The sequence below is a fragment of the Haemorhous mexicanus genome, chromosome 25 (genome assembly GCF_027477595.1).
Source record: "Haemorhous mexicanus isolate bHaeMex1 chromosome 25, bHaeMex1.pri, whole genome shotgun sequence".
NCBI classification, from domain to species: Eukaryota; Metazoa; Chordata; class Aves; order Passeriformes; family Fringillidae; genus Haemorhous; species Haemorhous mexicanus.
The window spans coordinates 197,176-211,811 of record NC_082365.1 but is presented as its reverse complement, the minus strand read 5'-3'; the positions used below and the strand labels follow the sequence as shown (position 1 = coordinate 211,811).

The following is a 14,636-nucleotide window of genomic DNA, read 5'->3' as shown; positions in this document are numbered from 1 at the left end:
CACAGATGGCCGAGGGACACGCCTTGTCCCCAGGGTCCCCTCCCAGGGCACTGGCAGAGCGGGGCTGTGGCCGGCTGTGCCCCGCACTGAGGTGACCCCGGTGCCCCTGGTGGGCTGCGGGAGGGAGACCGGGCGGCTGCTGCCCCTGGCATCCGCTGCAGGGCAGAGCTCCCGTCCCTCCGCCGGGGAAAGGCAGCCCGGGAGCCTGGCCCAGACCCAGGCTCATAAACCGCTGCTATTTTAAGGGCTTGCAGACTATTTTTCTTCATTTATCAAGCCCCAGGCCAGGAGCTGGTTCCAAAGGAAATGTTTCCTTGGTAAAAAAGGGAACCACAGAGGAAGCTTTAAATGCAGCAGCCACTGCCTCCTGGTCTTATCCAACAGCCGGGCAGTGACCTGGAAAAGCAGAGCCAGTTCTCAGCCACCAGCATGAAAATGAATGTGCCAGGGGAGCAGGGCTGTGCAAACAAGTGTGAAGAGAGCATCAGGAGTATCAGCGGTACCAGGTGGCCGCCGGAGGGACGTGGGGATGTCTCCAGCAGGCAGTCCACCCTCGAGGCAGAAGCAGCTGCTGCTTGAGTGCCTGAACTCCCGGGGAGGGACACGTTCCTCAGCGCCACAGCTTGCCCCACTGCGTCCCCCGCAGCCAGGAAAGCCATTGGCCTTTTCTCCCTCCCGTTCCGTGTGTGGTGCTCCTGCTCCCACCCGACTGGCCGTTCTGCTGCCTCCCTGCCAGGGGTCCAGGGCCCCCTGAGCACCGTGCTGAGACTGGCAGCACACCGCGGTGCCACTGCCCGCTGGATGGACACTGCATGGGCTCGGAGCAGTGCCAAGGGCAGATGGACAGCAGCACACATGGCTCTGCCTCTTTGCCTGCCCACATAAATTAATCAGAGCTAATTGGCTTTCCAGTAAGTCGTCTTTGCAGGAGCTCTGCAAAGAGAGACTTTGAAGTAGGACTGCGAGTGGCAAAATCTTTATTTAAACACACAGTGCTCCACAAGGACAGGCTCCCGGCCCCAGCACCACTCCCTTCAGCATGGGTGCCAACAGGTTCAAGTCTCCTGCATAATTTTCACTTTCCATTGTGTGCACCCAGTTTATTTACATCTCGCTGGTTGCAGGACACAAACAACCTTCACTAGAGGTGACACTTGACAAGAGCTGGCTGCATCTGGTGACAGGATGGTGCCACAGAGCCTTTCCCAAACAAGGGCCCAGCTCTCCCCATTGCCACACCGCCAGGATGGGACAATCCCTCTCTGGGATGTTCAGGACTCTGCAGAGGTCTGGGAAATGGATGCTCCAGGTTAGAGACGTGTGTGATGCAAAAATCCAGTGCAGAGATCAACTGCTCAGCTCCCCTCTGCACCAGTTCTGAGACCACCAAGGAAAACGTGGGAGCTGTCGTTCCCTGCCCTGGTCACACCAAGCTGCTTTTACTGTGGGCTCCCAGCCCTGGGCTAAGCAGATCCAGTGCAGTTAAGCTGTTAAGCTCACCTGAATAGGGCTGCTCTGTGCGAGGCTGCTAACTCAGAACCACTCCAAAACATAGACATACATCCGTAGACTCCCCACACCAAAAAAGGATTTAGACACTTTCCAGCTCAGCTCTGCAGTTAACAAACAGTTGGCTCCAGAAGCACTGCAGTGACCCAAGGCATGAGAGAGCAGGGGTAGAACCTGTGGCACAGCCTGTGCTGGTGCAATTGCTTATCCCTGCCCAGGGCTCTGGGTGCACGGCAGAGTTTGGTCACTGCTCCAATCTCCCAGCCTGGAGACTGAGGCAAAGTCCATGGCAGAATGAAGGCTTGAGGGGCTGAAAATCGGGAGCACAAGGCTGGGATGGCCGTTGTGGGGCCACACCTGGACTTGTGCCAGGTTTAGCACTGCCCAGCTGCCTGTGGGGCTTTACTCCCAGTCACATCCTATCTGAGCCCCAGCTCCCACCTCCAACAGCAGCTTCAGTGCCACTGGCCAAAGCATCCCAGGGCAGGAGACAGGGGGTGACTGTAGCAGGGATGAGTGCCCCAGCAGGCCCATGGCTGTCACGCAGGGCTGCAGCCAGCACAGCCATGGCAAGAGGCAAAGGACATGCTGAGGAGCCAAGGAGCCTTCAGGCTTTTCAGAGCATTGAGAAAGCAGCAGCATAAGAACATCCCTCAACCCCAGTGGTCACACTCTATCCAAGGCCTCTCCATCTCCACCTGGGACTGGGGTGCAAGCACATGGAGGGGGATGCTCTGGACAGGAGCACAGACTGAGGCTCCAGGTTTCTTGCTCTTCTTGCAGTTGGCTCAAAAAACAAGTGCTTAGAGGAGGTGTGGCCCTGAGCCTCGGTGTCCCACTGCACAGTGTCTCCATCCAGGCAAGGTGAGCTTCGCCAGGCTCATTCAGCATCACGTGTAGTTGCCAGGGCCACCCAGGGGGATCACAAAAACAGAGATGTCATCACCAGAGCCTAGCTTGTCATTGGCCAGCCGCCAGCCACGCTCCTTCAGCACCCCCCGAGAGCGCACCACCAGCTCCTGGGCCACCATGGTGTACCTGCAGGCACAGCACAGCACGGCTCAGCAGTGACCCCAGACCCCTGATGCAGCATCCTGGCAAGGAGGGAGAAGCTGGAGCAGCTAGAGCTGCAGGAAAGGGTCCCTTGGAGAGATCCAGGCTCAGATATGCACATCCCGGGGAGCAATGCACTCTGTGGAGCCCAGAGGGATGTGTGGCCACTGCTCCAAGGAGCCAGGCCAGGGAGGTGGTGGAGTGCACGACATGCCCGTCCCCCTGCCCACCTGCAGCTCACCTGCATGGGTCGTTGGGCTCATAGCTGGTCAGCACCTCCATCACCACACCAGCCACCTCCTTGTCATTGGTGACATCCCAGAGCCCGTCAGTGCCCAGCACCAGGACATCGTCAGGGCAGTGCTCGTACTGCGTGAGGTCATAAACCCTGACCTGGCAGGCAACAGGGCAGGACACAAGGGTGAGAGGCAGAGGGGCAGAGGAGGCTCCTGCTGCCCTGGGCGTGTCGTGGATCTGGGCCTGCCAAGTGGCTCTGGCCATTGCAGGGGCCCCTGGGTGCGAAGCTGCTGCCTAGCAGCCAGGCTTACCTCTGGGAAGCAGGACAGGAAAGGCTTGATGTGGATGTTGGAGCTGAACACCTTGAGGTCGTGGTCTCCCAGGCCTCTTGTGACTCCAATCGTGGCCATCATCCGAGCCTGGAGAATGGTGGAATCAAAAGAGAGCTTTAAGCAGCTTTATCTCCAGTTCCATTCCCAGTGGAGAATTGGTGATGACAGCACGACCAAAAATGGGCTGAAATCCCCCAAAACAGTGAGAGCAGGCAGGAAGCAACCCCTGCTAAGCTTCTGCCACAGTACTTTACCTTTTTGCCTTCCCCAAAGATAAGTGGAAACTTTAGGTCATCCTCTTCTATCTTTTTGTAAGCCCTGGTTAAAATAAGCCAGAGATGACGTGTCAGCAGGTGAAGCTTCCAGCACCTCCTCTGACCACCTGGAACCTGGGTACCCAGTGTGGCAGAGCCCCCTGCCCGGGGGATGGGATGCCAGAGATGAGCAGCCACTACAGCAGGACCCCAGTGCCCCTGGTGGGTTGGGGTTACCAGCCATTCATGTTCTGGTCCCTGTAGAGCATCTTCTTCCCCAGCTCCTTGGGCTGGATCCTGCGGGGGAACTCCAGGTGCGTGAACTCCTTCCCCAGCAGCTCGGGCCTCAGCAGAGCCTGCAGGAAGGAGTGTTGGCTCAGCCACAGGGCTGGGAGAGCAGGATCTGTGGATCCAGCGCTGCCCACATCAGGATCCACCATCCACTGGGACCTCAGCTACAACATCCCGTGGTGGGATAACGTCTGCTGCTCTGGAGCCACCTGAATGGGTGCTGGTAAAGCAGCTTCAAACCACACACCTGTGCTAAGCCAGAGGGGAAACTGGAGCTGAGGACAGCCATGCCAGCACTCAGCAAGAAGGTGAAGCTTTTGCATAAAGAGTTTTGGGAAATAAAGATCTCCAAATTCCAGGAGAAGCTGGAATTTACCCAGAAGGAGTCAGCTGCAAACCTCCCAGGATCCCAGGCTCAGTGCAGGGCATGGCACTCACCCCAGGAAAAGAGTGATGGGTCTTTTCTGGAACAGAGTCCCAGCTGTGACCATGACAAGGGACAAGCAGCAGCACAGAGCCCGACCCAGGGCAGCCCCAAGCCCTCATGGAGCACAGTGTGGAGGGGACCAGGAGCAGGGAGTGCTGGAAAATGCCGAAGGGGAAAGAAAAGCAGGAAGAGAAGAGGAGATCCCTCGGGAAGATGGGATGGCAGGGGGTTGGGGCAGAGGCATGGAGACCCCCAGCCCACCCTGGAGGAGCCCTGACCACAGCCCTGAGGCAGAGCAGCCTGTGCCTGTCCCCAGGCTGTGCCCTGCCCCTCGCGGCCAGCTGGGGAGGATTCTGATCACAGCAGTTCCCTCCTCTTGGTCATTCAAAAATAGATTCCAGAAAAAACACCTCAGTGTTTTTCCAAGTACATTGCAAGCCAGGAAATTTCATCCAGCAAGACCTTCTCCAACATAAACTCCTCCTCCCCTGTGCTGCCCTCAGAGAGGTCTTTATAACCTTAGAGTCTCCCTGGGTGGCATCAGGGGGTTCGTCCAGGAGAGGCACAGGGAGCTTTCAGGGCCAAAGACAGAAACCCGCTGGCACACATCAGCTGTGAGTCTCCAGGGAGCAGCCAGGGAAGAAAGTAGGACTGAGCAGGAGCACTGCAGTTCCTCTGACACAGCAAACCAGGGCTCTGCCAGCCACAAGATGCCCCCATGCCAGCTCCCTGCATCCCAGGGCCTCTTCCCATCCCAGGAAGCAGTCTGGGAGGGACAAGTGCCAGCAGCAGGTCCCAGCCATGGGGCTGCCCTCGGGTGCAGAACCCCACCATGGCAGCAGCCCAGCAGGCAGCACAGGGCACTGGGAAGAGGCCAGGAGGTGTTTCAGCAGGAATGAGGTTAGAAGAAAGGTCTTTCTTACTAAAAACTGCAGCCTCTGCCTCTCTGTCTCTGGAGTAAACTCCCTGGACATTGGAATGATTTCCCCATTACGGATGATAATGGCCCTGCAATGAAACATGGAAGGATGAGATTAGAGAGAAGGAGACTTGGTGGAGGAGCTGAGCCTGGCTCTCCAGGGCTGATTCCCAGGAGTGGTGCAACCCCTTCCCCTCTGCTGCTCCTCCTTTTCCCAGCCTGAGGTGGGGGCTGCTTCCTGGGGTCACTGTTCCCCAGGCAGGGCAGGGCATCTCCCCCTCCTGCAGGAGAGGGGCAAGGAGGAAGGGGAAATGGGAGAGAAACGTGAGGCAGAGGGGAATGAAGCAGACCAAATCAAAGGACAGAATATCGTTAGAAAAGGAGCAGCACAAAGGCTCCCTTTGGAGGGGAGCTGCACACAGCAGGGCAGAAATTGCCTGCAGCAGGAGACAGGTACAGGTGCCCACCCCACACCAGCACTGTCACTTGCTGCTGGGTCTGCTCGTGCAGTTTAATGTCTCAAGAAAACATAAAGGTCTGATTATGTGATGTTTCTGGATGTCATGGTAGGCCCAAGGATCTCCAGCACTGGTGACTGTGAGTCTCCTCCAGTGATGTAAGGCCAGGCTGGGCTCAGCTCTGGCAGTGTCTGATGCCTGAGAAGGCAGCACAGGCTGTTACCCAGAGGCACAGCCACACCCTCAGCACTGTGCATGCTGACATCCTGCAGCCTGGCTGCTGCTGCCGTGGAGAGGGACCTGCACCCAGAACAAGGCATCTCCTCCTTCTCTGTCCCTGAGCTGGAAGCACATCCAGCCTCAGAAAATTGAGCAGAGTCAGTATTTGCTGGTCTGACATTGCTGAGGACAAGGTAACCTACAGTAAATACCCAGAGCAACTGTAGCTGCCCCATTTTTGGAAACGTTCAGGGCCAGGTCAGACAGGGCTTGGGACAGCCTGGTCTGGTGGAAAGTGTCTGCAAATGGCAGGGGGTGGAACAAGATGAGCTTTAAGGTCCTTTCCTACCCAAACCATTCTTTGATCCAATGATAAATACAGGGCAGTTCAAACCAGCTTCACCTGCAGTGTCACCTTTAGTGTCAGGTGGACCTGCCCTGCCATTGCCTGGGGCTGTGGGCACACTCAGGTGCAGTTACAGTAGCCCACCCCTGGAAATCACACAGCAGTTGGAGCTCTTGGGCTCCAGGCTCCCACTGCACACAGATTTGTGTCCTTCTCCTGGAACAGGTCACTGGTATGAAGTGTACTCTAAGATGAAAGCTCTGCTGAGTGCAGTTTTCACTCTCCAACCTGCAGCCCAGGCCAGTGCCAGCAGCAGGGGCCAGGGTGTCCAGAGCCATCTGCATAGCAGAGAGGATGTGATTAGGAAAGAAGGGAGCACATCCCAGATTTTGGGAGGCAATTCTACAGCTCTGTGTACCTGACAAACACCGAGATCACAGCAGAGTACATTGTCCCCGGGGCGTGGAGCAGGCAGGGGATGACTCTTGCCAGTTGTGCCACCTCCACCCTCCCCTAACAGGGGTGGAGCTGGGTGCTCCTCACCAGCCATCCCCCTGGCCCCACCCCACTCTCCTGGGGTGTCCCCAGTCCCCGAGCAAAGCTGAGGGCTGCCCTGTGGGGCTGTACCTGCTGTCCCCAGCGTTGGCCACGTAGAACTTGCCCATGAGGTAGATGGCAGCCAGGGCACAGCACCCCCCAGGCAGGTGCTGGGACGCCCGCTCCCGCTCGATCTGCTCGTCCTGGGGAGACACAGAGGCTGCAGGGTAGGGGGCAGCCCCAGAAAGCACCTGGCTGCTCTAGGTGGGAAGCAGGGACCAGCCAGGGCACCTTTCCCCACACTGCCATGGAGTGGCTCTAGGGCTTGAGGGGCCAGGGGTCCTGTGGGGCAGCCAGGGATGTGGCTTCACTGGGGCAGGAAAGAGCAAGGCAGGAGGGGAGCAGCTGGGCCTCCTGGGACAAAGTGTAGTGGAGCCTTCTGCATGACACAGGCCCGGAGCCCAAAGCCTCTACATTCTGAAAGCTCAAAATGCAGAGTATCACAGAGCCCTCTCTGAGACCACCATGCTTGGAGCCCTCCCTGCAATCCCCTCCTTGCTGCAGAGCTGCCTTTTACCGGTGGGGTCAAGCTGATGCAGACCCAGACAGCAAAGAGGGCTCTCAGGGGATGCTCTGGGTGATCCCACAGGCAGAGGACGCTCACCATGTGCTTGAAGGCATTCTCGATGGCACCGATCACCAGGCTCTCATGGGACACTGCTTTCTCCAGGTGAAACCGTGGCACAGCATCGTTCAGGACCTCCCCACGGTCCTCTGCATTGGACGTCTGGTTTGGGTCTGCAGAACCGGTCTGTGTGTCATGTGGGAGGCAGATGGGAGGTGGGGAGGGGTCCTGCAGGATCTCCACGAGCTCCCGGAGCTGCTCACAGATGTGCAGGTGGAGCCTCTCGGATGCCATGACAGCAGCGCCGCTGCCTGCATGGCCATCAAACAACGCCCAGTAGTGGAAATAAAAACCTTTCCTGCCCTGCAGGGAGAAGAGGGAAAGCTAAATGAGCCTGCGAGGAAGCAGATGGCATGGGGAATTCAGAGCAGCTGGCGCTGCCAGCTGAGGACAGCGACACGAGCCCCACAGGTGTCAGTGCAGGCAGGAGCAATGTGGGCAGCTGACCAAGGGTGCCTGGGCACAGCTGAGCCCTGGCTGGAGCCCAGCCCTGCGTCAGAACCCTCGTGCCTTCGGAGGCACCACGGTGCCAGCACAGCAGCCACCTCTGCAGCCCACCAGGGCACGTGGGCCACTGCTCTCCATGGCCAGCCCTGGTCACATGGGGGTGGAGGATGGAGGAGCAGGCGGAGAGAAGGGCCACAAACCAAGGGAATCCCCAGTGTGTCCCATCCCATGCCCACTGCTGGGCATCTTCCCTGCCGTGTCCCTGCTTGTGAACCACCAGGCTCTCACCCCATCCAGCTCCCCGCTGCCTTCCCTGGACAGCCAGCCCCTTGGGCTGGGCCTCTGCTCCACAAACACCACCTCACAGCACGCCTGGTCCTCATTGTGCTGGCTCTTCCCTGCATTTATCACCCTGCCAGGAGAAAGAAATATGTAAAGACCCTTTCTTTCACATCACGTTCCATCCCACAGCACCTCTTCCCCCAACCCTCCACTCATGGCCCCATGTCCCCAGAGATGCCAGGGGTGCCCTGCACAGGTGCTCCTGTCCTGTCCCAGGTGTCTCAGACCAGTTGTGTGGGTTGACCTGGGGCCAGGAGCAGCACTGAGTCCCACCCACAGCTGGGTCCAGGGGGGAGCAGTTGTCCACACACCTACCAGGGGAGGTGACCGGAAATAAACTGGGTTTGCTGAAGGTCCCTAGCACTGCTCCAGGCAGAATAATCGCCCCAAAACCTGTATCAGCCTCAGATAGACACCCCCTGGGACACACAGAGAGAATCACAGCCTCACCCATGTCCCATCACCTTTTGGGGGGAGCAGGGGGCTCAGGGAAGGTGGGGAGAAGGTGATGATGATGATGAAACCAGAAGAACTTTTGCAAAAAGATTCACAGTGACTTTTCCCAGCCGGTGCTGACACAGCAGATTTCAGGTCTAGATTGCAGAACCTGCTCTCAGGAAGAAGCTGTAAACACAGCAGGGTGATTTTTCTTTGGGCAGACTTTCCAAGTGGTTTGCAGAAATAACTCCTGGGACACCGAAAAAGGGACTTTTTCACTCTGGGTCCTCCTAGCCCACTATCTCCAGGGGAAAATCAATATCTCATAAAGCTCTCTAGGATATCGGGAAGATCAGCTGGAGGAAGGGATTGCCGGAGTGGGCTGACAGCAATAAGCAGCAAAAGCCTTCAAAGTCTGACCTTCCCGCCCGCTTTCAGTAAGGGCTGAAACTCGCAGCTAGTGAAAGAAGACAATCAGGTCCTTGAAGGGGAAGTCTCAAGTAGTGTCACTCCCAAGAAATCCCCAGCTCCCTACTCCCCACGAGTCCTGCCAGAGGCGCCGCAGCTTCCTTGCCCTCGGTACCCATCTGTGACAGCGGGTGTTGTGCAGAGAGCGCAGAAAACAAAACGTGCAGAAGAACCTAAACCCCTCGGGGATCGGTAAGAGCGCAGCCCCTCGCTGATGCTCTCCCGTCTCGGGCACCCACAGCGCCCGCTCCTCGCTGCCGGAAAAGGGACAGCCGCAGCTCACCGCCCGCCGCGACCCACTTTCGTGCCCAGGGCCCCAGTGCCCAGCGGTGCCATCCCGCCCTCCCCGGGCTGCACACGCCGCTCCCGGCCCCGCTCACTCTGCGTATCCCGTGCTCCAGGGCAGGCGGCGGCGCCCGTCGCGGGGGCTCTGCACCGCCCGCCCCGTGTGGTCGTCGGCGCGGCGCAGCTCCTCGGGAGTCAGCTGGAGGAAGGCCGGCCGGCAGAAGGCGGCTGGCGGCGGCGATCCCCGAGCGGCCTCGGCCCCGCCGCCCCGGGGTTCTGCGGGGGGCTGCGCGCCCGGCCCCGCGCCCAGCCCCGCCGCCAGCTGCGCCACGGCGGCGCGCACCCGCAGCAGCATCCCGAGCCCGACCGAGCGGAGCCAAACCGAGCCGGGCCGAGCCGAGCCCGCCGCCCCGCCCCGCCTCCCCCCGCCGCGGTACGGGGGGGAAGCAGGCGCGGCAGCTCAGCGCCGCAGCGGGGACGCGCACCTCCCGCAGCCAGCGGGGAACGAGCCCTCCCGGGTAAAAAAACCCCGCCGTTATCCCGCAGCCGGCGGGGAGCGAGCCCTCCCGGGTAAAGAAACCCGCCGTTATCCCGCAATCAGCGGGGAACGAGCCCTCCCGGGTAAAGACACCCCGCCGTTATCCCGCAATCGGCGGGGAACGAGCCCTCCCGGGTAAAGAAACCCCGCCGTTATCCCGCAATCGGAGGGGAACGAGCCCTCCCGGGTAAAGAAACCCCGCCGTTATCCCGCAGCCGGCGGAGGCGGAGGTCGGGCTCTCCCGGCGAGGGACCCGGCGCCCAGCCGGGAGCCCCGGGGACATGAGCCACCCCGGAGCAGAAAATGCTCGGGGAAAGTCTTTTCCCGGCTGGAGACGGGGCTGCGCGGGGACAGGCTGGCCCTGAGCACGCGTTTTGCCGACAGGTGAGTTTCCTAACTGGATCGCCCCAAGATTCCAGCAGAGCCACCTACTCCGGGACAACGTCCCCGTCCAGGGCCAGGTGCTTTGTCACCCCTGTCGCGCTCATCAGCCCACGCGCGGCCATTCCAGGCTATTAATAGCCCGCAGCCTGCGGAGGAGCGGGGACGTACCGTGAGAGGGCTGAAAGCTGAACCTCTCCCTCCCTTTCACCCAGGATGCTGCGCTCCAGCGTGAGCAGGATGCGGATTTAGCTGATGCAGAACAACACATCCTCCCTGGCTGGGAGGGGGAGAGTCGCCAGCGTAAACATCACCGCTTGCACAGCCTGACCTTAGCACCCCCCTGCCCCCTGTGACAGCAAAAAAACTGATGAAAATACGCAATACTTGCCTACTGTAAAGGAAAATTGAGTCTGTTTCCTAAAATGTGTGTGCCCCAGTGCCTCAGTTTCACAGGGGAACCTCTGATTCCTGTCACACGGGGTTTTGCATTGTAAGTTACAAGCAGAAGCAGCACTGAGAAGACCTCCAGGCTTTAGCCATCTTCAGGCAGAGATCTTCAAACTGTATCAGATTATTAGGATCACAGTACAGAAGTGACTCAGTGGTACCTGTATTCCCACCTTCTAATCCCAAGATTTAAGGTCTTCAGTACACTTTAAAGCTCTTCCAGTACCCTTCAGGACCTGGTCTAGTGGGCAGCATCCCTTCCCACGGTGTGGGGTTGGTAAAGGTTATCTTTAAGGTCCCTTCTGGGGGGGTTGGAAATACTGATCTTTAAGGTCCCTTCCTAACCAACCCTTCCAGCCTGAGGCCAACACCCCTCTAGTCCCTCTCCAGCATTCATGGCTCCTCTCCTCAGCTCCTGATGCCTTCCCCTCACAGCATCCCTGTCCAGCTGCTGGTCAGCACGGGGTGCTCTCAGACATTCTGAGTGCAATATCACTGTTATCAAGGCGGATTCTCCAGGGACTGTGTTCCCCTGCAGTGGGACTGCCAATCTGCCCCGTCCTGCTGAGTCACCAGGATGCTTTCCTTGGAAAGAAGGAATTGGCAGTTTCCAGAGTGACTTCTGTGACCCTGCTCGGTATTTGTTGTTTCCGTTATGTTGAGCACAGCATGGAAAGAATGGTCTAACAAATAAACACGTTCCTGCAGGAATGCTCCCTGAAACAATGTGGAATTAAAGGCTGTTTTCCAAGAAAGAGGGCTCCATTTCCCCCTATTCATCCTGCCAGACAGACCCGTGTAAAGTTTTCTCCTTATCTGCGAGGCTGATGTTCCTCTCCACAAGGTTGCCTGGCACAAGGCCTGGGGATGCAGATGTTGTAGGCTGAGTCAGACTAACGCCAATAAACAGCCACTTCAGGTGCCAGCAGCTCTGCCCTTCACTCTTCCCATCCCTCTGGGCGTCCTGCCTGGGATGCTCATGCTTTCCCTGTCTCCCCATCTCACACAAAGTTACCCCTGAGCATGGGGGTGTCAGGTACTCACCTTCCCTGGACACAGCTTCAGGTGAAGCACTCCAGCATGCTGCCATGGTAAACAGTGATTTAAAAATCAGTAACACAGGAATTAGCCTTAAATTATGCTATTTTAGTTAATTTCTCATGCAACTGCTTAGCATCAAAAAAGCCTAAGTTTCATCTTTCATCTATTTTGCTGAGCCCCAGAGGAGGTAGGATGGAGCCAGGGATATTTCTTTGTGAAAGAATGACATGTTGGTTGCATTTAAGCCAGAACAGAAGTAAATTAAACATCTAGATCATAAAAGTACTAGAGAATGTTTTAAAACAGGCTCTTTGCAGCACTGCATTAGTTGACTGTAGAGCCTGACTGTGTAATGAGTAATATATTAATTTATAATTAGCACAGTACAGTGAAGCTCAGCAAGCTTTGTGCACCCTGGATAATTCATCAACAGAAGAAGTGGTTCTTAACGGTTTCCAAGGTTTGTATGTCCCCTGTAATTGGGAAGTTCAGCATTTATTTCTTTGAAGGGATAATTTGGTTATCCACACATCGTTATTCCCTGTCTGTTTCTGTAGGAGTGCAGAGAAGCCTTTGGAGCGTTGCTGCTCGGGGTGTGTCTGTGAGCTCTCTGCAGGTGAGTACATCAGTGTTTTGCAGAGCAGATGACCTGGATTTGGTGCAGATTCTCAGAGGGTTTTACCCTTTTCCTCCTGCAAAGGGGAGGGGGAAGGGGGCACATTAACCTCCTTGGGTCACTTGGCTTTTCCCCCTCTGCAGCTTCAAAATCTTCCATAAAATTTTCATATCTCTCAAGGGATCTTCATTCACAATTCTGCTCTCAAAGTCCTCAGGAGCCTCCTGGTCTCATTTAATATTACCTGACAGTAGAAATGCAGAAGACGAATAATAAATGTATAACAGTAACATTCACTGGAATTTATGGAGCCTTTGTGGAACTTACTTTAAATTTGGAAGCTCAGACCCACATTCCAGAGGATGCAGGGAGCAGGACCTCTCCCTGCTTTTGCAGCAGTGCCCAGGCTCCCCAGAGATCCTCTTCCTGGGCTGCTGTTTTGACAGGCTGGGAATCTGCACTGAAATCCCCTGTTGTCAGCAAAACCTTTTGAAAAGGGAACAAAATCCTCAGATGCTGGTACTTGGTGCTGAGACAGCCTGGAGGCATTGGGGCCTCATCAGATGAAGGGAATAAATAAACTGAATTAAGATCATAATTCAGTGATCCACTGAAAACAGGGTGTGATAAATCTTCCCCAGGAATAAAATAGCAGGAGTTCTGCTTTTTCCAGCTTTAATAAAATAATTTGTACCGTTCTGCCTATTAGCAGCTGCAGATGAGTCGATTGCACTGAGCATTTGAAGTCTTCTGGCATGTCCATCTGCCTTTGCATGGTCATTTGCCCCTAACCCTCCTTGTACCCCAAGCCCCAGTCCATGAGTTTTCTGCCTGAAAAAGAAAAAACAGCTGATTGCTCACCTGCAAGGCACAGAAGGATTCCAGGCATGTGACAGGTTTCTTACATGGGAACAGGATTTATCACTGAGGATACATCAGGAAATGTTGCTAGGCTTTTCTTGGGCACTTCCTTTCCTTTCCAGACTTGGCTTGTTGTGGATGCTGGAAACTTGGGTGCCCTCATCCAGTCAAGTACTAGGCTCCTTGAGGGTCACAGCCAGGGAAGAGAGCAGGCTGAAGGCTGCTGCTGGACACTCAATAAGAAGTCAGGATGATGATGAAAAGGAATTTCAGTGCTTACTTCCAGCTGAATTTAAATTAAACCAGTTTTACTGAAGTCTTAATTTTTCCCCTGCATTTAAATGCTGTGATCTGGAAAGCAACAAGTTTATATTTCTGTATCATTACATCAATAAAGAGCTAGAGTTTTGTAGGCTTCCTTATTAAATAATCTGGCCTAATTTAATTGGAATTTGGCTGGTGTGGAAAATAGCTCTGATTTAATTTGCTCTTGATCGTTCCACTAAAACTTTGTGATCTGAAAGTACTGTGTTTGTATTTACTTATCACAGCACTGGAGACCTGCATTGGCAGGCTCTCGATCAAATTTCCTGATGAATATAAACAGCAGGTTTAATTTAGTTTCATATTGATTTTTGTCATTATTATTAAAACCCTCTGATCTGAAGAATGAGATGCTTGTATTTCCTTAATATCTTATTACTGGGGTTTGGGTTAATCTTGTAGAGCTTTTCCTTTTTCTTTTGAGTAACCAAGTCTAACTAATTGGAATTTAACATATGGCAATTTTGACTCTATAAAGGGGGAAAAGGAACTTGGTTTCCTAGGACAAAATAGCAAAGTAACCTAATCTTGCCAGGGGCTGGGATGCTCTCCCCTGGATACCAGTGTGCACTTTGGGGGTTGTGGATCCCCCAGGAGCTGGTGGGTCACCCCAGGGCCTCTGCCTTGCCGTCTGTCTGGTGCCCTGAGGAGCTGCCAGGGGTCCCCTCGTGGCACTGGGCAGGGACCCGCAGCAGTGCCCTTTCCAGGGGCTGGTTTCTGGGGAAGGGAGAGGGCACGCTCAAAGGCTTTGGGATCCCCTGGAAAGCAAATGGCTGGGAGATTGCAAACTGCCCACGTGTGAGTTCCATGAAGAGCTGCTGCTCACCTGTGACTCAGCTTGGCCTTGGAAATGGTTCCACACTTCCAGCTGAGTGGTGGGGAGGAAGGTCCAGGAGTGAGCAGTGAGCTGTCTTCAGAAACCAAAGGCTTTCATGGATGTGCAAATAGCTCTGAGCAAAGCAACAAAAACGAGTACATGGAACTTCAGCCTCTCAGCTGTGCTGAGGTTGCAGGTCTAATTCATGGCAACAATTGTGAAAATTCAACCTTTGCCATGGCTCTTTGTTGGTGTTTTAAAGCCTGTTGCAGCCTGTTGCAGAGAAGAGCCACGCAAGCTCTGCCCTGGGGGCCCCAGGAGAGGTTATCTGGACAAGCCTGGAGCTGCCTTGGGGAAAGAA

The 14,636-nt window shown here is 55.7% G+C and overlaps 1 protein-coding gene across 1 annotated transcript; it reads right to left on the bottom strand.

Annotated features, from left to right (window-relative positions):
• Positions 1–960: 960 nt before the first annotated feature.
• PPM1J (protein phosphatase, Mg2+/Mn2+ dependent 1J) lies at positions 961–9,632 on the bottom strand. The gene is made up of 10 exons (XM_059867750.1): positions 9,343–9,632; positions 8,003–8,126; positions 7,247–7,570; positions 6,673–6,785; positions 5,027–5,111; positions 3,623–3,741; positions 3,386–3,449; positions 3,111–3,218; positions 2,804–2,955; positions 961–2,547 (listed from the first exon to the last, which is right to left on the bottom strand). Exons 1-10 carry the CDS (start codon positions 9,600–9,602, stop codon positions 2,400–2,402), a joined length of 1,497 nt encoding a protein of 498 aa, XP_059723733.1. The 5' UTR covers positions 9,603–9,632; the 3' UTR covers positions 961–2,399.
• Between the last annotated feature and the right edge of the window lie 5,004 nt (positions 9,633–14,636).

Coding starts and splice junctions, on each gene's coding strand:
- PPM1J (XM_059867750.1), bottom strand. CDS start 9,602: ATGCTGCTGCGGGTGCGCGCCGCCGTGGCGCAGCTGGCGGCGGGGCTG. Junction 7,571..8,002: donor GCAGCGGGGAGCTGGATGGG/GTGAGAGCCTGG, acceptor TTCTCCCTGCAG/GGCAGGAAAGGTTTTTATTT. Junction 5,112..6,672: donor GCCAACGCTGGGGACAGCAG/GTACAGCCCCAC, acceptor GTTTCATTGCAG/GGCCATTATCATCCGTAATG.